At 38.6% G+C, this 19,415-nt stretch overlaps 7 protein-coding genes across 7 annotated transcripts; 6 read left to right on the forward strand and 1 right to left on the reverse strand.

The window, feature by feature from the left end:
• Nucleotides 1-129: 129 nt before the first annotated feature.
• B0P05DRAFT_566080 (uncharacterized protein) lies at nt 130-3,963 on the forward strand. The gene is made up of 2 exons (XM_051581012.1): nt 130-1,619; nt 1,674-3,963. The coding sequence occupies exons 1-2, from the start codon at nt 236-238 to the stop codon at nt 3,833-3,835; spliced, it is 3,546 nt and encodes a 1,181-aa protein (XP_051429150.1). The 5' UTR covers nt 130-235; the 3' UTR covers nt 3,836-3,963.
• A 316-nt stretch (nt 3,964-4,279) lies between these two features.
• Nucleotides 4,280-5,673, forward strand: B0P05DRAFT_566086 (S-adenosyl-L-methionine-dependent methyltransferase). Its single transcript, XM_051581013.1, has 6 exons — nt 4,280-4,586; nt 4,626-4,861; nt 4,912-4,927; nt 4,986-5,094; nt 5,144-5,186; nt 5,234-5,673. The coding sequence occupies exons 1-6, from the start codon at nt 4,291-4,293 to the stop codon at nt 5,551-5,553; spliced, it is 1,020 nt and encodes a 339-aa protein (XP_051429151.1). The 5' UTR covers nt 4,280-4,290; the 3' UTR covers nt 5,554-5,673.
• Nucleotides 5,674-7,004: 1,331 nt separating this feature from the next.
• B0P05DRAFT_592660 (uncharacterized protein) lies at nt 7,005-9,083 on the forward strand (the record flags this gene model as incomplete). The annotated part of the gene is made up of 4 exons (XM_051583017.1): nt 7,005-7,346; nt 7,410-8,277; nt 8,331-8,420; nt 8,494-9,083. The coding sequence occupies 4 exons, from the start codon at nt 7,005-7,007 to the stop codon at nt 9,081-9,083; spliced, it is 1,890 nt and encodes a 629-aa protein (XP_051429152.1).
• Nucleotides 9,084-9,262: 179 nt separating this feature from the next.
• B0P05DRAFT_520018 (60S ribosomal protein L15) lies at nt 9,263-10,261 on the reverse strand (the record flags this gene model as incomplete). Its single annotated transcript, XM_051575754.1, has 2 exons — nt 9,927-10,261; nt 9,263-9,870 (listed from the first exon to the last, which is right to left on the reverse strand). The coding sequence occupies exons 1-2, from the start codon at nt 9,931-9,933 to the stop codon at nt 9,263-9,265; spliced, it is 615 nt and encodes a 204-aa protein (XP_051429153.1). The 5' UTR covers nt 9,934-10,261.
• Nucleotides 10,262-10,892: 631 nt separating this feature from the next.
• Nucleotides 10,893-11,589, forward strand: B0P05DRAFT_446648 (50S ribosomal protein L22; the record flags this gene model as incomplete). Its single annotated transcript, XM_051573816.1, has 4 exons — nt 10,893-10,932; nt 10,995-11,029; nt 11,079-11,312; nt 11,362-11,589. Coding segments are annotated over 4 exons (537 nt in total), but the record flags the coding sequence as incomplete, so codon positions are not given.
• Nucleotides 11,590-12,571: 982 nt separating this feature from the next.
• On the forward strand, nt 12,572-15,439 carry B0P05DRAFT_481711 (uncharacterized protein; the record flags this gene model as incomplete). The annotated part of the gene is made up of 8 exons (XM_051575194.1): nt 12,572-13,091; nt 13,140-13,224; nt 13,276-13,322; nt 13,447-13,791; nt 13,848-13,947; nt 13,992-14,147; nt 14,225-14,303; nt 14,351-15,439. 8 exons carry the CDS (start codon nt 12,572-12,574, stop codon nt 15,437-15,439), a joined length of 2,421 nt encoding a protein of 806 aa, XP_051429155.1.
• Nucleotides 15,440-16,760: 1,321 nt separating this feature from the next.
• B0P05DRAFT_363645 (uncharacterized protein) lies at nt 16,761-19,415 on the forward strand. Its single transcript, XM_051573630.1, has one exon. It carries the CDS (start codon nt 16,878-16,880, stop codon nt 19,374-19,376), a length of 2,499 nt encoding a protein of 832 aa, XP_051429156.1. The 5' UTR covers nt 16,761-16,877; the 3' UTR covers nt 19,377-19,415.

A 19,415-nucleotide genomic window follows, 5' to 3' on the forward strand; every position in this document is an offset into this window, starting at 1 on the left:
ATACTCTATTGTATTCAGGAATAGTACTATCTTCTCTTGTTATATGAGATACTAAATAGGAGAAGTGGTTAGTAATGCATTAAACTATCATAAGCCAGAATGATGGTTCTAAAGATTTTTTTTATGCAGCCTGTGTGTCGATGTATCAGCAGCAACAACGGACTCTTAAATCCTGCGTATTCATCATGTCTTTCCTTTCTTTGTCTTTCTTTTTTTCTGTAAATAAAGAGAAATAATGGAAGAAAAAGGTCTTGCTCAGAACGCTCAGTATTGGGGCAATGTAGTCAAGTCAGCAGACCTACTTCTTTGCCTTCTAGGTCCTTATGAAAACCAGCAAGACATGGTCCTTGTTAAAAATCTGCTTCCTCCTTTACGAGAATTTGTTCACAAAGGACCTTCTTATCTTTCGCGAAAGCCCTCCTATACAAGCCATTATTCCGGGGAATATCACTCACCGTCACGACAGCCCAAAGCCAGTTATGAGATGGAGTCCAACTGGACCCAAGTAGACAACTGGACTATTCAGGTTCCTTTACATAACGGACGCGTCGCTACCTGTGTCGCAGTCAATACGCTTGAAGGCATTAATGAGCTTTTGGAGCAAATCAAAAGAACAAAATATGTAGCTATTGATTGTGAATTTTTGGGCACAAAAAAGAACCTGCCTGAATTGAAGTTACTTCAAATTGCTGTCTCAGACACCCTAGGCTATGCTGTACAGGTGGATATTCTAGGCTTTGATATATTGAATGAAAAGTTAAGACCTGTCTTGGAAGACAATAATATTCACTGGGTTGGCTGGTCTCTGCGCTCTGATATGCTTGCCATTGAACAATTCTTTAAAACGATTGATCCAGCTTATTTTTTGGATTTACAAGTCAAATTGCGTGCTATTGCTGTTGAAGAACTTAGTCTTCATGCTGCCATGACTAAATATGCTTCTGAATGGGAGGGCATTGATGAATTCCAAAAGATAAAGCAGTTTTCTGACTCATTTCGGTTCTTAGATAAAGACTGTGTCTGGTTGTTGAACCCTTTACCCCCAAAAGCCTTGGTCTATTCTGTCTTTGATGTTTTGAGTGTATTTGCTCTTAACGAATCGACTGAATCATACGCTTCAGAGCCAAAACACTTTTGGCCAAGATCACTTGAGAGTACGCTTTCAGTCAAAGCTCTTTATCGATGGCAAAATCAACGCCATAAGGCAGTGAGTTATTCACCTACTCCTGCTTCACCAAGAAACGAAACAAGAACAACACATCGCCGTAAAGATAAAAAAGCTATGATAAACCTTCCTGTGCCAGTGTCTCCTCAACCAGAGACAGACGATGGATATGATGACAATGACCCTCGTTTCTCATTAGACGTTCAGAAAGCAATTGCTCTTTCTTTACATGAGATAACTAAAAACGGGCAATCAAGTCGCATTGACAACGGCAAAACAAGCGGCAGCAACAGAGAAGAAACAGCAGTAGAAGGAGAAAAAAGAGATCGAGTTGTTTGCGACTTGTCTGACAATGTCAAATCTAATATTCTTGGAGCTGAATTTAATGATCTGTCAGATAGAAACGAATCTATAGTGCATGATACAAAAGAAGAACATGAAGAGCCAAAAAGAGGTAATGAAAAACTGAAGCAAGAGTCTATGAGGAATCTTAACGCAGAATCAACAGAGAGACTTAGTAGATCAAAAGAACCAACAACAAACAAACAAAGCTTAACATTGGAAACTACTGAAGAAATGTCAGCGCAATCAGAAAAAGAGATAGCCAACCCATTATGGCAATCTCACGCTAAAGTCCATAGTTCTTGGAACACCAATGCATCCTGGGATAAAAAAGATAAAGAATCATGGGATACAAAAGATATACCACCATGTGATATAAAAGATGCAACACCATGGGATGCTAAAGAAGCATCAGTTAACTGGCGTAATCCTTCAGTTGATAAGCGAGCACAATGGGGCACTCTAGAGAAAACAAACAGCAGTGATAAAATAGGCACTAGGAATTCAAAATGGAAGGCTGTATCATCTTGGGAAGCTAGTACGGAAAGATATGCATGGCGCTCAAGCGCTGGATCAAAGTGGAAAAAGCCTGAAGAAATTTTATATTCAGAAACGCAGCAAATACCAAAAGAAGCATCACCAACAGTATCAGAAGTATTACCAAAACAACAACAACAACAACAACAGCAGCAGCAGCAGCAGCAGCAGCAACAGCAACAGCTAACATGGACCCAAGAAACACCCACTAATTCATGGCGATCTTCACCTAGTTTTAGCCGTCCATCTTCAACGCAACCAACACCATCCTCACCTCACCAAAAACACACAACACCATCTTCTCCTTACCAAAAGCATGCGACACATACCAACAATGATAACCGAAAAAATAAACCTACCTTTGACACTAATCGTTGCAACAGTAATACCTCGACTCGCTCATCACCCATGATTTCTTCACAAAATACAAAAGGCTTATCCGCTTTTGCCTGTAAACCTGAAAAAGGGCCTGATAGAAGCATGCGAAGTTACAGCAACAGCAGCCAAACTGCATCATTTACCTGGTTTGATGATTCAAACAGTAAAGAAATGAGTGCTGCATCTTGGTCGTCTTTTGCAACATCTTCAAACGACAAATGGGAAAAGGGCATTGATACTGATTTAGACGAGATTGAAAAAGCGCCCAAGGTTGCTCCCCAAGGTGCCTCGAAAAGACTTGATACCACAGTAGCCTCGCATGGCTCTCATATGATGAGTGGTTCTGTGGGTAATAGTGATACTGGTAAAATGCACCCAAACCAGACTGAAGTAGTGGACAATTGGACTGCACAAGAAGTAGTACCTGATACAATGGAGATGCGCATAAATCAAATTCCTATTCGTAAAACGTTTACAGGCCCTCGTGTGCTCAACCCTGACAGTTTTATTAGCGATGACGACGACGACGACGACGACGACGATGATGATGATGGCAGTGACGATAACCACGATAGTAAGAATAAGAGCAGTGGCAGTAAATCTCAAGCAAAGTATTCAGACGATGATGAAGATGATGACGATATGTCTATGGTTGGACTGAAGATAAAGAACTTTACAACAGCCAAGCCAAAAGCTGTTAGCGAGCAAAGACTAGAAGATTCACCTACTTACATGGATGGTGTGTATGTCAGTGGCGATTACGATATTGAGGATGTTATGGTTCACAGTGTCATGGAAGCTAGTCACCTCAACTCAATCAGGATCCCAACTGTCCCTTTTATTGTTGCTGTTTGCTTTCATCTTGCTGAGATCAAATCAGGCGTTCTTGTCTTGAAGGCTTTACAATTGTTTATCAAGCCTGAAAACGAATCTACTGGCGAATCTTATACAGTGTTATTGGAAAAAGCATGTTTCCAGCATGGGGCTTCAAGAGACACAAACTTTGGAAAGCTATTGACAGATCCTTTTATTTATCGACTGGCTTGGTACCCTGAATTTATTGAGAAACAAATGTATCAAAAACTAGGCTATGTAATGGGTCCTTGTCTTGATTTGGTCTATAAGGCGAATTCAGATGAAGATCGTAACCTATATAATTTTGCAGAAGCTGTTGAACACTACTTGAAAGACTGGAAGGATTTAGAACTATTCTTTGAAGCCAAGAAGGATTACGACAATGCTCTTTATTCAAAAAAGTTCTCAGGTACTGTGTGGGACAATCATCGCATAAAGATAGATGTACTGCGCTATAGTGCTTTACAAGGCTATGCTGCATATGCTTTATATAGAGCCACAAAAAACCTTGGAATCCCAGATAGAGATTGCATCTGGAAAAGTAAATTGTATACATGATATATAAAAAAGTAATGTTGTATTTATTATGGTTTTTTATTGTTTTATTTTTCAGCAAAGAAAATTTGTATAGTATAGACTCCCTTTTAAAAAAACTAGCTGTGTATTACTCTTCCCTTCCTCCCCCCCCCCTCTTTTCCTATATGCATAAAAAGCAAAATAAGGATAAAAGAATCATATGATGTGATATAGTTTATAAGCAAGTTAAGTTGAATTTGTCACAATGAAAGAAAAAAATAATCATGCTATGTCAAAGGAGATATAAAAAAAAGGAGTGAGAGAGAATAAAGGAAAGAATCCAAAAGAGGGGCAAGTGAGAAAGTCAAGCTGTTCCGGTCATACTTTGACTTTTAGGAGTTTGTTATTTGTAAGAGCAGTAGTACGAAGCAACAACAAAAAAGTGGATGATTATTTTTTTTTCTTCTTTTTCTTTCTTCTTCATAACTAAATATACAATGGGTGTTTATATATCAAAAGACAATGATGGATTTCAGCATAAATCCTGTCGCCGTCAATACATGCACTCAAATCAAATACACACAATAAAAAAGAAAGCACTGTCAAGACGAAATAATTCACTCACACACGAAGAAAAATCAATATTAAGCAAAGCAAATCAACCTAAAGAACGTATTATTGCAGGGCGTGTTTATCATGATGTTGAATCTAGCTCATATATGTTACCTAAAGATGACAAAGAAATTGATCGACTCCATCAAGAGCATTTTGTGACAAAAGAGCTGCTCGGATTGTACGTTATATTCTATGAGCAAAGCTAATTATTCATTAGTAATATCATGAAGGATGCATTGAAGCTACTCGACTTCCAAAACAATCAATTAAATGTGCTGGATGTTTGTTGTGGCCCTGCTACGTGGTTATGCGAAACAAGTCTCGAATACCCAAATTGTCAATTCGCCGGTATTGATATGTGCAGTTTATGGCCACAAATAATTAGACCCGTCAATCTTAATTTTACAGAAGCGAATGTGTTACAAGGTATTCCTTATCCTGATAAAAGTTTTGGTAAGGTTTAATTGTCTATTTATCTTTAGACTCATTCTTGTGTTAAACAGATTTCATTCAAATGCGGTAAGAAAAAAAATTGCGATTTATGCATCAATACATTTGATTATCTAACCTCGCTTAGGTTTATTGTGCTTGCCTTCAAGCCAAATGAATGGTCTTTTGTCTTCTCTGAAATCAAACGTGTCTTAAAAGATGGTGGTCTTTTCCAGTGTATTGATCTAGACATGAGAGTAAGCAAATTCTTCTATTTCTTTTGCGATATTAATAATGTATTTTTAGATTAGTACAACAAACCCAATTGCTAAATCGTATACAGAAGCATGTAAGTTATTCTATATACTGAATGTAGCTCTAATACATACAACTTAGTCCAAGCGTTTTGCTCATCAATCGGTCTAGACGCTTCTTTGGGAGCAAAACTGGATATTATGCTAACAGAGAAGAGTGAAATGAAGATAATACAGAGTGAATATCGAGAAGTTCCTTTGGGCTGGGGAGGCCCTATAGGAGATGCCTATCTTCAAATATTTCAAGATACATTGGAGGGCATTGAGCCTTGGTTAAAACAATCACTTCATGTTGTGGACGACCAGCACTATCAAACACTGATAAACAGGACAAAGCATGCTTTTGTTCAATCAAAAGCGTTTATGGGATTATATGCCTTTTTAGTACTAAAGCCTCATTAATCATTTATAAATCTACCTTTTGTTGTTATGACAGCACTGTTTTCTTTGGTAACAATAACAAATTAATCTTGTGATACATATACACACACACAGACCACTTCTAGCTTCCATAATTAACGGAGCATCTCGCGCGTACTGAGCCTATATTAGAACCTGTTTTCTTGAATGTGCAACACAATTGTACAAACAACAAATACGCCAAGAGGACGATACATGTTGAGGTTTTCCTTTTTTCTTTTTGCCTCAAGGATGTACGTAAAACTTAAAATTAGCATTTTTTGAGCCCTTTTTCGATGTCTATTTTTGGAAGTTAGACTTTTGGCATTATACGCGATGTAATAAATCTACTTTCTGCTAAAAGGCAGCTGACGAAAGGTCTTGTAATTTGTTAAAGAAAAAAAACTCGCATGATATACTTTTTTGACATATCCAGAACTTTTTGGTATTTAGGGGCAAGAGTCACTGTCATTGTACCCAATTTTTTTTTTTACTTACTAGCTCTTTCGAGCCAAAAGTTAAATATTATCGTCATTGTGATTGCTATGCCCTGTGCTATTCCTTTCCTGTTCAACTATTGAGCTAAGGTAAAAAAATCATAGCTCGTTTTAATCTAAATCAACTGCCCAAGTCTTTGTTAGACATGATTTCTAAAATGTTGATGTAATGTACTGAAAAAAAAAAGATAGGGTAATGACAATACAAAGCTTATAAAGAATACTTTAACTTTAAATGATTTTAACTCAATCAGATCCCTTGTTGATTTGCATGGATGAAAATTATTTTATATATAAAGTAAGGCACAAGGAGCCAAATTGAGTGTTTTGATAAGTGATATGCTTACAAGTTTAAATTGTCATCAAATTAGTAGCAGTTCATGAAAGACATTAGCAAAAATAAAAAGCAAAAAAATAATGCTTGTATTGAAGTTAACAGCCATTGACTCAAACATTGCTTAGAAAAAAAAACATGTTGCAGAAAAAAGAGAAAAAGAATTCAATTGCAATTGTGTTGTGTTAAATAACATTAATTTGTATTCCATGTCAGACTGTGTCACACAAAAGCATGATATAAAAAAAAGGGACTCCATCTAAAGCAAATTTGACTACTATTTTTGGATACAATCTCGGATAAAGGTTAAAAAAATCAAAAAGGGATGCTCTTTGAGAAGCAGTAAAGAGTAAAAAAAAATATCAATTTTGGCTTATAGCCATATCCAGTAAAAAACACTTGGAAACAGTTGTTTCAAGCTAATTTCAGTGAATGGCTTTTTCTTTTTATAGTCTATAAAATATGAAACCGCCAATTGAGATTCATTTATTTTTTAAAACCGCACACGATGGCCACTGTCATTAAAAGGATGAAAAAAGTTTTTTCTTGGTTTATTCTTCCACTCCTTTCTCCTCCTTCTTTTTTTTTAACAGTCTTTCTTTCCTCTCCTTCTATTGTTTTACATGGACTTCACCAACGCAATTTATACAGTGCAAGGAAGATTCCACCGTAGCACAAATGCAAACAAATTAAATGTCTATCAATTAACAGACGATAAAAGTGCAAATCCAAGAGAATATCTTGGCGAGTTCATTCCAGTAGCCACTTCTGATCCTCATGCCACTACTACTTTTGTGCCTTTGAAGCCAACCCCTATTTTCAAAAAGCGTGCTGTTCCTGAACCCACTACTACTGAACAGTCAGACCAACAGACTTCATCAGGAGCAACTGACAACACATCCGCCAATACAAATACAGACCAAGGGGAAGCATCCACTACCACTACCACACGATCTGGCAATCAGGTATTTTGATATAATTGCTATTTAAGTCTAAAAATGACTAACTCCGATTATTATTATGTAAAGACAAATGGCTTTACCAGTAGAGCTGTTGCGGACGATACAGCATCTTCAAGCGACAAGACCACTAGTTCAACTAATAGTAGCGCTTCTCAATCAGAATCCACAACAACGAAAGCAGCTGCGGGTAATGATACAACTACTTCCAAACAAACTGGTAACGACGCAACCGCTCAAGCAACTACAAGTGAAGGAACCACTAACCCACCCGATAATCCAACAAGCAATACTACCGTCAAAAAGCAAAGTACAACTACTGCAGCCACTGACTCGACATCTGATCAAGCTCAAAATATTACCACTACTACTATGACTACGACTGTTGCTCCTACTACAACTAAAGCATCTGCTGTTACTACCGAAAAGCCAGATGCGGTTGTTACGACTACAGTTGATCCCACTACTGCTATTACAACCACTACTGCTATTACAGCCACTACTACTCAAGCTCCTGTGACTACTACTACTGCTACTACTACAGTACCACCTGTCATAACAACAACTGTTGCACCTACCACAACCACTACTCAAGCTCCTAGCACGACTACTACTATTGAACCTTCTACTACTTCAGAAGTGCCTAGCACTACCACCACTCCTATTGCCAGCAGTAGTAGCATTCCTATCCCTTCATCAAGCTCAATCATTCCTTTATCAAGCTCAATCATTCCTTCATCAAGCTCAATCATTCCTTCATCTTCTTCTATTTTCAGCAGTGCTGTACCCTCCATTAGTTCTATCCTTCCTTCCAGTAGTATTAGTTCTGCTTTACCTATCCTTCCCTCTATGTCTGTTTCATCTACACCGCCTAATATGCCTTCTTCCTCTTCTTCTTTGTCTTCTGCTATTCCATCTGCCACAAATGCTTCTGCAGGTGAATGCATTTTATCTATTTCACATACCATACTTATGTTTCTATTTTTGTAGTGAGCAGTGCAGACAGTTCTGGTTCAGGCTCCAATAAAGGTGCTATTGTCGGTGGTGTTGTTGGTGCCATTGTTGGTGTTGCAGCTCTAGGTAAAAAAAAAAAAAAAAAAAAAAAAAAGAGAGAGAATCGATATATATGATCACTAACCACATCTATGTGTAGGTGCCTTGTTCTTCTTCTTGTTTAGACGTACAAAGAAACCCAATAGCAACATGTTGGGCAGTACAGATGAAATGTATGAATATAATAACGGACCTCAAACAAATTACAATGAAACAGGAGCAGCAGCAACAACGGCAGGCGCTGGTGGCAGAGCCTTTGTGCCTCCTGCTCATAGCACTGTGCCTTACAGCGATGATTTTGTAGCTACCAATAACCATGCTCCTGCACCAGACGATGCTTATTACTATGCACCTGCTACAGCTATGGGTGCTGCTGGTGCCTATGGTCAACAATCTGATGCTGATTATTATGCCAATAACAGTGGTAATTACTACAATGCTACGAATTACCATGATGGTGGCTATAATGATGGTAACTACCATGATGGTAACTACCATGATGGTGGTTACCATGATGAAATGGCCAGCCAACCCTATAGCGACCATGGATATTATAATAACCCTACTGGTGCTGCTGCTGCTGCTGGCATGTACGATGCTAGTCAAATGCACAACACAAGTAACCAAGCATATATGCATCCTGCCACGGATTATCAACATGGCTTCAGCAAACCTGATACTAAAGAATAAGCCTCCCCTCCCCCCGCTCCCTCACTCTCTCCCATATTAATAATAACCACAATAATAAACTTAGATATATAAATATATGTAGACTTTTATTGAATGTTACTTTATTGAAATTAAGACAGTTGCCCTGCATAAGTCGTAAACACCTGAATAAACTGTCAATAAAGACCTCAACATGAGATTTAACGGTAACGACGGAGAGAAAGGGTGTTGCGACGCTTCCAGGTGGCACGACGACCAGAACCCTTGGTGTTGTTAAAGCGGTGACCCTTGTTGTGACCTCGGGACTTCTTACCAACGGCAGTCAAACCACGAGCTTCACGACGCTTGTGGACGGGGTTGGCGATCCAGTTGATGCGAGCATCACGACGGATAGCCTTGTGAGAGGGGTCAACGAGGATAACTTCGTAGTACTTGTAGGTAGCATCTTGGTTGATCCAGTAGGAGTTCAAGACACGCAAGTTGGCGCACTTACGGCCAACACGTTCTTCAGCAGTAGAACGGAGGGAACGTTGGTACTTGAGTTGAGAAACACCTTCGTTGACGGGCTTACCGTAAGTAGCACCCTTGGGAACAGGTCTCTTACGACCACCACGACGAACGCGGATACGGTAGATAACGAAACCTTGCTTGGCCTTGTAACCCAAACGACGAGCCTTATCAGGGCGGGAAGAACGAGAAGCACGGTGAATGACGTTCAATTGTCTGTATTCCCAACAACGGACACGGAGCAAGAAACGAGAGACGTCAGATTGCTTCTTTCTGGCAAGTTCTTCGAGATACTTGTAGGCTACAATCAAGACAAATTAGATCAGCTCTTTTACTTTATATGTTGTAATAACTTACCACCCATGACTGCAAAAAGAGAACAATAAAAAGAGATAGATTAGATCAATGTTACAATAGGGTATAGAGTGTACTGCAGCTTCTATTCAAAGCGATGAGAGGAGCTTAGTCAAGCAAGTTGATGATTTTGTTATTGATGGATCGAAACGATAGATTCAATTCAAGTACATGATCGTAACATTTGATCTATCCATCCAATTCGAATCCATAAATCATCCATTGTAGAATTTGCTTAGAAATCCTTATGAAATACATCATTTCTTTGCTCAATTCATCCATCACATCCTTTGAGACACAAGAAGCTGCCAGTTTCATTAGTCTTACCTATAAGATACGATTAAAGAGGAGGTACTTTATTTTACAGCCTGTTTGAGTATTTTTAATTCTTCTCGCATTGGGTTGCTATCGGAATTTAATTTCTTATTCTCGGAAGTTTGAAGCTTATGGCCAATCAAATTAGACTTGACCTTCTAAACTTCATCATTTATTGTGCTCCATGGTCTATTAGACGTCTGAGAGACATATTTATTCACTCTGTTAAATAGTAGAGTCGACTTTATAGGCTGCAGTTCTCTACACTACCTATCAAAAGTGTATATACGTACAAGCCACTCCGGGCCGGGAGAATTCAAACTCAGTTTTGAAAGAAGGGGGATATACCAAATGGTGTTCAATGTTATAGTCAATCCTTCCTTTTATTCGACAGTATGTATACCGATAGGATGCATGAAGGTTGAATCATGCTATGAGGAAGAAGCATCAATAAACGAAATGCTAATAGCAGAAAGATCGAAAGTGGATGGATGGATGAAAGAGCGAAATGAACCTTTTTTTTTAGATGAAATGCACTTTTTAGTTTTTGTTATTTTCATCATATGTCGACCTTTTTGATTGATTCAATACTTCATGCGTCCAACAAACAAACTGTGCAGTCATACTCACTCTTCTATAGTCTGTTGAGCAACTATGGTCAGATACGCTGCTACTCCAGCCAACCCCGCTAAGGGTAAGTTTGTAAACACAACATCAAGTAACAAGTGTTTAAAAGAAATTATTTTTTGTCTTTAGCTGCCAAGTCCAGAGGTTCTTACCTCCGTGTTCACGTAAGTTATTAACTCAAGCCATGTATCACTTTACTGACATGCTCTACAGTTCAAGAACACCCACGAAGTCGCTGCTGCTATCAAGGGTTTGAAGTTGAGCAAGGCTTACTCTTACCTCAACAACGTTACTGAACACAAGCAAGTTATCCCCTTCCGTAGATTCAACGGTGGTGTTGGTCGTGCTTCTCAAGCTAAGGAATTCAAGGCTACTCAAGGTCGTTGGCCCGTCAAGTCTGTCAAGTTCGTCACTGACCTCTTGAAGAACGCTGAAAGCAACGCCGAAGTAAGTAAATATAAAGTTTCTAGCGGTATATACTTACATAACATAATAGGCTAAGGGCTTGAACGTTGAAGAACTCTACATCTCCAGCATTGTCGTCAACCAAGCTCCTAAGCACCGTCGTCGTACTTACCGTGCTCACGGTAGAATCAACCCCTTCATGTCTTCTCCTTCTCACATTGAAATCGTTCTCACTGAAAAGGATGAAGTTGTTGCCCGTGCTTCCGACAAGAAGGTTGTCAAGCTCAATGCTCGTCAATTGGCCCGCAATGCTCGTCTTGCTCGTGCCTAAATTTCTTTTTGTAACTAGCTTCTATTTCACATAATAAAATGCGTTCTCTTTTTTCTTCTATCATGATGCAATGAGTGATTGTAGTTCACTCACTGGCAAATACGAATCAAGGTTTTTTGATCAATGAGAGAAGCCTTTTTTTTATGTGTTTCGGCTGTGTATAGAATTGTGCGTTCGACATAGTATACTAAAGAAATTTCTAGTGCCATTTAACACACTTTGTCTTTCTTGGTTAGCTGTATTAAAAAGAGGGTTACTGCACAATGTTATATGATTTCCGATGATAGCATACAGACTCTCTGCTGAGGAACTTTGCTATTTTTTGATCTGAAAAACACATTGAGTATTTCATAAAAAAAACGAATGGCTCTAAATCGATTGGTTTTACATTCATAGCAAGCTCTTACTTTAAACAAAAACAACCCATTGTCAAATGTATATATGCTTGTGAACTAAAGTCTTTTTATGACAAAACCAAAGTAAACGGCGTACTACCCATGCTTGTGAACTGTTGCACAACATTCATTTCTTTTCAACACAAGAACCAATCCTATACACTAAATCTACTTTTAAAGTTTTTTTTTTTTTTATTATTTCTGCAATAAATCTACTTTCCCTTTTCTCTCTTTTTTCAATCTATTTCTATCATTTATACATGACTAAGCCTATCACTACCGAGGAAAATGGTGCCGAGGTTGCTCATCAATCTCAAGTAGATAATTTAGAGGTTTCAAAACCCGCTGTTACTGAAGAGGTAAGACAACCACCGGTAGAAACAAAAGCGAGGACAAGCGCAAGTTCAGATGAGGTGGAGGCCAGCTCTCCTTCAAGTGACGAAGAGACTGAACAACCCAAGGAGTTGGGGCTTGTTATTAGTGCACTTCAAGATACTATTCAACAAAACCAAAAAAAGGAACAAAAAAATGAAGAGCCAGTCAATATGACAAAAGAACCCATTGTTCAAGAAGAAATGCTTGATGAGGAAAAGCAAGTCATTATCGAACAAGATCAAGTTGAAGGTGTTAAAGAAGCGATTATCAAGGAAGAAATTGTCGAGGAATTGACGGTTCAAGAAACTGAAAAAGAAGAACCAATTGAATCAGACTTGAAGGAGCAAGATACTAGTACCGAAGATGCAGAGAAAAAGGAAGAGGAAAAAGAGGAGACTCGTAGTGTTGGTAGCAATGACAAATCAAGCGAGGAAGGTGATGTCTCGGCTGCTACCTCTTTGACAAACGTGAGTCTCGATAATAATGAAAAGCAAGACGACAATAAGAAGGGTTCCCAAACGTTTAGTGATATGGTTCAAGACTTATCACCACCTACTCCTGGCCTTCCACTTCAAGGACAGACATTTGATCTTGAAGAACGCCCAAGTGAAGATGTTGGAGACGTGGAGACTCATAGTGCCAATTTAATTGCTTTAAACAAGATTGACTTGAAGAATATCAAGGAAAACACATTCTCACCTCGTCAACAAGAAAGAGCAGGTAAGGCAGTTTAGAATCAAGTGAGTTTTTTTAATTGACTTGAAATAGATGAACCCATTCTGCGTGCCATTCGTCATTTGTTTAATAATCGATTCATGAAAGCAAAGAAACTATTTGAAAAACAAGCTGAAACGTACGGAGCACATCAAACTCATATAGAGACTAATTCTTTTTTCTTTTCTAGTGATCCTTTATATGCTTTAGGCCTAGGCTCTATGGCTTTTTTGAAAGGTAAGCCTGCGATTTTTTTTTTCGTTTATTAACGCTTTGTGAATAGCCATCATGGTATGATTATTTATTTATTTATTAGTGCACATATGCTGATTTTCTATTTTCGACTATAAATAGACAACAGACGACTCCATGACAAAAAACGCAATTGGAGTGCTCACTACAACATACAGTATTGCTACTGCACAAATTGATGCTGCTACCAAAAAGACGGTAGGAAACTCTTTATATCAGGCCATGAACAACTATTACAACTATATCAAATTTGCTCGCAGATCAGGTGCTTTACCTGCTAGTCCAAAACCAGCCACATTAAAATCAATTCAGAAGAAAGGTGTAACATTTGTTCCAAACGGTGTTTTGCGTGCTCATGTGGCCAAGGCCGAATGCTGTCTTCAAATTGCTATTTTACAACTATTGCAGGAGAATGTGATGGGTTATGTCAAGTGTGGCATGAATTTAAGAAGAGGTAATTAGAGAGGGAAAAAAAAGAGTCCAAATGTATTCTAAATAGTGATTGGTTAGCCTATGCAAGTTATAGTTTAGTTTGGCAAGAATACAAACGAATGGGTCAAGTATATCACGAGTTTATTGATCGTGATACTATTTCTGGTATTCAGTTTGGGTAAGTTAAGACAGTACTTAGAGCCAATTTCTCATTGAGTGTAGCATTGGTGCTGTTCATCTTGTTTTGTCGACACTTCCACAAAAAGTACTTCGTATTGTATCTGCCTTTGGTTGGAAGGCAGATAAACATCTTGGTTTTGCATTATTGAAACTATGTGTAGAAGACAGAAGAATCCGATCACCCATGGCCTCTCTCATGTACGTTTATAAATTTAAAAGAAAAAAAAAGGCTCATCCTTATATATATATATATATATATATATATATATATTTAGGCTTTTGGCTTATTATACAGTGCTTACTTCTTTATGCCCACAGATATTGTCTAGCGAATATACACAACCAGCTATTGAGGTATGTATACTCAAATGTAACAGACATAAGCTAATAATTTACTTCAGACTCTGTTAGATGCTCAAAAAACATACCCTAATTCAGCATTCTTCCTTTATTTTGCAGGTCGCACCTCTCGTCTTGCTCGCAACTTGACACTCTCAACTCAATCATTCACTTATGCTATTGAAATTAGTAAAAACGAATGGGCAGAAGTAGAAGTGCTACATATATGTAATTATGAAATTGCATTCAATCATATGATGGAGCACAATTGGGAAGAGGCAGCCAACATTTTCGACATGCTTTACAAAGACAGATATTGGTCTCCTGCTATATTCAGATACTTGACAGGTGCTTGTTTGGATATGATGGGTCAAAGAACCGAAGCTATTTTAGCTTTTGCTGAAGTACCTCAGCTAGTCAGCAACAAGACACAGAGTGCTACATTGGTTGAAAAGTATATCATGCGTAAGGTTACTGCTTTCCAGGATTGTGGTTATCAAGACATGGACATGTCTCTTTGTGCTCTGGAATACCTTTGTTTGTTTACTGGTTTGGATTTTATGAGTCAAGAGTATTTGAATAAATCACTGGTGATTGTGGATCATGCTCTGGCCCAGATTGCTGAAGCTGAAAAGATTGAATTTGGCATTCGTACTCGAGAATTACTGCCTGGTACACCTGCTCCTCAATACTTTGACCAACGTGGTGCCCTATTACTCATCAAATCTTCTTTGTTTAATGCTCTTGGTCGTTATAAAGAGTCGGTCATTCACTTGAACTGGATTATGGACCACAAAGATCAAATTCAGGTAGATAAATGGATCGTGCCATTTGCTTACTGGGAAGCTGGTGTCACATCCTGGGGAATGGATAACAAAACACGGAGTCGAGTCTTTTGGGAATCTGCTCTCAAATTTAGCAAGTACGATTTTGAGTACAGAATAGCTATGCGTGTCAACTTGGCTTTGACAAAAGCTGATGAAATGTGTGTACCAAAACCAGAAGATCCTGATCCAGCAAAGCGTCATCAAGCTAATAAGAAGGAACCTATCATCACACTTGATTCTATAGAAAATCGCCCTAATACGACTATTGAAGGACTCACTATTCCCGCTGACCGTTTTGAACCGATTGCTTTCAGAGCAATTTAATTGAAGAAAATCAAACAGTAATTGTAGTATCAGTTTCGAAATCGCATCCAAAGTCATGCTTTGGGTGCAGTGTACAAAAAAAATAAAGGAAAAAAAACATGTTGTTCTATTCACTACATCTATTCGTTATACAAAATATCTGTTCGACCTTTGTATTTCGCATCATTAGTTCTGTCCGAGCTGAGCTTTGAGCTGCTTACTGATTTGGAATGCTATGATATTAGGTTCTTTTAAACTACCTTTCTTATACAAGCCATAATCAGCTTATCTTTTTCTCCTAGAAAGTGTGTCAAATACTTCTGATTAAGACAAAGATAATATGAGTCGTTTTGACGGTTTGGTTGAGTATTGCCCAAATGTTTTTAGATGAGCAAGAAATTGTATGTTACAATCATACTGCATTGACGATACGTAACACAATCAAAGGTATTGACATGTTTGGCAGCTCAGAGTTCAATGTCAACATCAGCCAATTCAATAAAATAAGGAACAAGAAGACAGTTATAGAGATTTCCAAGTGTCGAGTATCTATGTATAAATATAAGCTGCGAGGATAAGACGGACTAGCTAGCTGAGCAACACAAACTCATCTCTACTACAAAGTCTTTGAAAGAGTTTTTTAAACTTTTGAAGATTATGAAAGAATCACTTTTATGCATGAAAATTGACACAATAATAAAGTCATGAGAAAAGGTAAAATAATTGACTCGGTCATTGTGCTTAAATCTATTTTGTGTTGAAAGTTCGTCATAACAATTTATCAGAAGAAACAATTCTTCCGTTCGTCAGTATGGAAGTAAGCCAAAATTACTCCAAAATGACCTTTAGAGCTCCTCCTCTTAGAAACTAACAGCCATAAAAAAGTCTAGTCTATAGACCTTGTTTGATTGTCCAGTCTTTTTGTTTCAACGCTAACCATAACTAAAGGTCTTCTTTGCATTGGCAAAGGAATTTCAAATAGTTTTGCTTGACTTTTTTTTTGAACGAATCAGTGTGATGATAAAGGGGATATATCTTATTAAAAAGAAAAGAGGGGAGAGGACGGCAACTATCTTCATCTTGTATGTAAGTAATTCTACAAACAATTTCACAACCCATAACAATGGTAACCTGTTAATAGGAAATTACAATGATTATTTCATAGCGTTATGCATTTACGTCATTGTGAGCAAGGCATTGAAACAAGCTAGCATGAATGTATAAAAAGACGACTTTTCTATTATTTATTCAACATTATTTTCCTACTATTAACAATGTCCTCTATCTTAAAAGGTGAGTCAAACACACACCAGTTCGCATATACTAAAAAAAAACTGTATTAGATGCCAATAACCGCGCTCACTATGATAAATCGCATGGTGTATTGAATGATTTATCAACCAGACATTATCCCTCTCAATCCATTGATCGATCATCAAACGATACTGCACCCGAAACCATGCCTGGCGCTTTCTCTTTCAACAAGACAACCAATTTAAATGATGACACATACCATGATAACCTTGTTGCTAATGCTCAAGGTGACAAGGAACCTATGCATTCACCTAGTCTTCAAACCGAGAAGCGTGGCATGGAGAGTCCTTTGATTGGCGATCGTCATAATGACGCATCTTTCCGCTCGAATGTGATGAACACTTTGAATAATGTTCCTAATGATACAGATGATCGAAAGAACTTTATGCCTCTTGTTCCTGATGAAACCAATGGTTCAGAAGTACTTCCTTCCCCTTCTGTTGCTCAAAACAATGCTGGTTCTACTCATACGGCCAACAAAAAGGAAGGCTTGCTTGACTCTACTCTCTCAAAGATTGGCTTAAACAATGCTTCCAACACACAAGAATCAAAGAGCACTACTGATATTTCAAATGATGTCTCCAAGACAATTTCTTCTGGTGTCCAAAATGCAAAGTCAACAGTGACAGGTGCTGTCAATTCTATTGTGGCTCCTGTACAAGAACAACTCAAGTCAAACGACTCCAAGCCCAATTCAGAAGCACCTAGCACTCTTAACTACTTATCTAACAAAATCACTCAAACCTTTCCCTCTCTTGTCCCAAGCGACAAAGACACAGCTGCCAATCAACTAGATGAAGTTGCTCAGCACGTTCAAGAAGAAAAAGAAAACAAGAACAAGGCTGCTGATCAATTGAACGAATTGGGTCGCCGTGCTAAAGAAGACGACAATATCATCTCTACTCCTGCACTCTCAAATATGGAAAAGCAGCTTGACAGAGATATTCAAGACAATCAAATTCCAACTACAGATAACACAACTGAGAATAGCAAGAACATTAAGGCTTTGGTTGATCAAGACACATCACTTCCTCGCTCTATGGATGGTGGTGATTTTATGTTAGAGACTGCTAACAATGAAACTTATCCTAACACTCAACCTAACCTCAGATCCATGGCTGGTGATATTGCTCCCATTCCCAAGTTACCTCAAAAGCCTTCTTTTGAAAAGGCAGACTCATTCAGTATCATCTCTGATCAATCTGGCTTGGCCTCTCCTCCTCCTTCCTTGAGCTCTGGTCTTGCATCTAATACAAGTACGCCTGTCACAAGCACTTTCAATAAACCCAGAGACATTGCCAACTCACATGAAGATTTGACTCCAACTTCCGAATCACCTATTGATCCTATTGCCAAACAAAGCTCTGGATTGCCTTCTCACGAACCCCGTAACAACAGCATCTCATCTGGCTCTCACATCCCTGCTGTATTGAGTGGTGCTACAGCTGGCTCGGCTGTCCCCTCTGGCTCTGAAGTCAAAGCTGCTTGCAAGAGCAATCGATTTGAATTGCCTCCTTTCAACAAAGAACACAGTGGTTGGACTCCCGATGTAGAAGTACCTGAATTTACTAGTAACGATGACGTTGATGTTCCTTCTGGTCAACAACGCGGTAGTGATGCTAGCTCAAGCAGTGTCTTGGGTACTCTTTCTCTTGGATTGGATAAGTTGCGAAGTGGTGTGAATGGTCTTTTATCTTCTCCAACTGACAAGCACAACAATGAGACCAAGGACACTCCTCATCACATGAAAGATGTTGATGTACCTGGCTCTGTTGATGATGAATCTATTACTCCCTCTGTTCCTCGTCAATCCAGCGCAAACGACATGGAACCTGTTCCTATGGCTGTCACCACTCCTAAGACAGACGATGTTGATATTGCAGAAGAACACAAAGACTCCAATGATGATTCTGAATTTGGTTACGCCAAGATCCTTGTACCTTCAATCAACCCTGTGGAACAACTAGCATCTACGGTCAACACTAACTCTATGCCTGGCGAGGCTCTCTCTGAGGATACAACCCGAGTTCCCCCAATTGAGCAAATCACAGCCAGCAAGAGCAATGCAGACAGAGATATCTTGCCTGAAAAACCACTCCCCAAAGACACAAACCGAGTTCCTCCTATTGAACAAGTGACAGCCAGCAAGAGCAATGCAGACAAAGATGTCTTGTCTGAAAAGCCACTTCCCCAAACGCCACTCTCCAACGACACAAGCCGAGTTCCCTCTGTTGAACAAATGGTAGCTAGCAAAAGCAATGTAGATAAAGATGTCTTGCCTGAAAAACCACTTCCCAAAGACACAAATCGAGTTCCTCCTATTGAACAAATGACAGCTAGCAAGAGCAACACAGACAAATTAGCATCTGACATCGAAAAGCAATTGGATAATATGCACAGCAGCAAGGACAAGCAATTAAGCAATGCTTCAATGCAACATATGCAAGGTCCCGTTTCTGATGATCAACATCATACTGTGCCTGCTCATGTCAAGTCTGTGATCTACCATGACCATGCAGCTGAAGATGCACTTCTTCACTCAAATGAAAAAGACAGTGTTCTTCCTGTACGTAAGGGATTTGAAAACTTTAGTGGCCTTGGCGTCAAATGTGTTCCTTCCTCTAATAATGACACCCAATCATAATTTCTTTAATAAAAAAAATATTTTTTTTTCTTTGCTTTA

Source organism: Gilbertella persicaria, assembly GCF_025201335.1.
Source record: "Gilbertella persicaria strain CBS 190.32 chromosome Unknown B0P05scaffold_85, whole genome shotgun sequence".
Classification (NCBI taxonomy): domain Eukaryota; kingdom Fungi; phylum Mucoromycota; class Mucoromycetes; order Mucorales; family Choanephoraceae; genus Gilbertella; species Gilbertella persicaria.